We start from the raw sequence: 587 nt of genomic DNA, 5'->3' as shown, positions 1-587 counted from the left end.
GATTAACAAGTATTTCCTCGTATCATATAAAATAAAAACAAAAACAATAACAATAGTAGTGGTAGGAACACCCCTACTACCGCAACAAAAAAGAGTGCAACATATTTCAACAATAGAGAGAGGTGATGCAAAAAAAAAAAGTTATCTAGAAAACTGCTACAAAATGTTAAAAGCTATCACTCCACACCTTTTGCCATTTGGGAGAATGTGTTGGGTGCTTGCGTCGAAAATGGCTGCGAACTTGTGTTGGGAAAGTTGTCGTGAAGGGGCAGAGCATGCACTGTTGCTTCTGACGGCTGTGTTGGGCCACGTGCTTCTTCAAATTCCGCAAGTTCTGAAGCAAAGGGAAATTATGGTATGTGTAACAAATTTTAAGTTAAAGTTCTGAGCTGTATAACAGAAAATTTACCTAATAGCATAATATAAGAAAAAACTAAAATTTTTACTCATTATGTTCTCTTTTTCAATTATTAAAACAAAAACAACAAAAGGAGGAAAAATAATGAAAAAAATTATATAGATAAAAAATATGAACGCTACATGTAGTAACTAGATAAGAATCCATAATAAAGATGATAATAAAAAAG

The 587-nt window shown here is 32.5% G+C and overlaps 1 protein-coding gene across 1 annotated transcript in view; it reads right to left on the bottom strand.

Moving 5' to 3' along the window:
* LOC119593776 overlaps nucleotides 1–587 on the bottom strand; it is a gene marked incomplete in the record, with an annotated part of 13866 nt that overhangs the window by 6355 nt on the left and 6924 nt on the right. The window contains 1 exon segment of the mRNA XM_037942798.1: nucleotides 188–334. Coding sequence (XP_037798726.1) covers nucleotides 188–334 — 147 coding nt within the window.

The sequence above is a fragment of the Penaeus monodon genome, chromosome 32 (genome assembly GCF_015228065.2).
Source record: "Penaeus monodon isolate SGIC_2016 chromosome 32, NSTDA_Pmon_1, whole genome shotgun sequence".
NCBI classification, from domain to species: Eukaryota; Metazoa; Arthropoda; class Malacostraca; order Decapoda; family Penaeidae; genus Penaeus; species Penaeus monodon.
The sequence above is the reverse complement of the archived record's forward strand: the minus strand, read 5'-3'. Positions and strand labels throughout refer to the sequence as shown.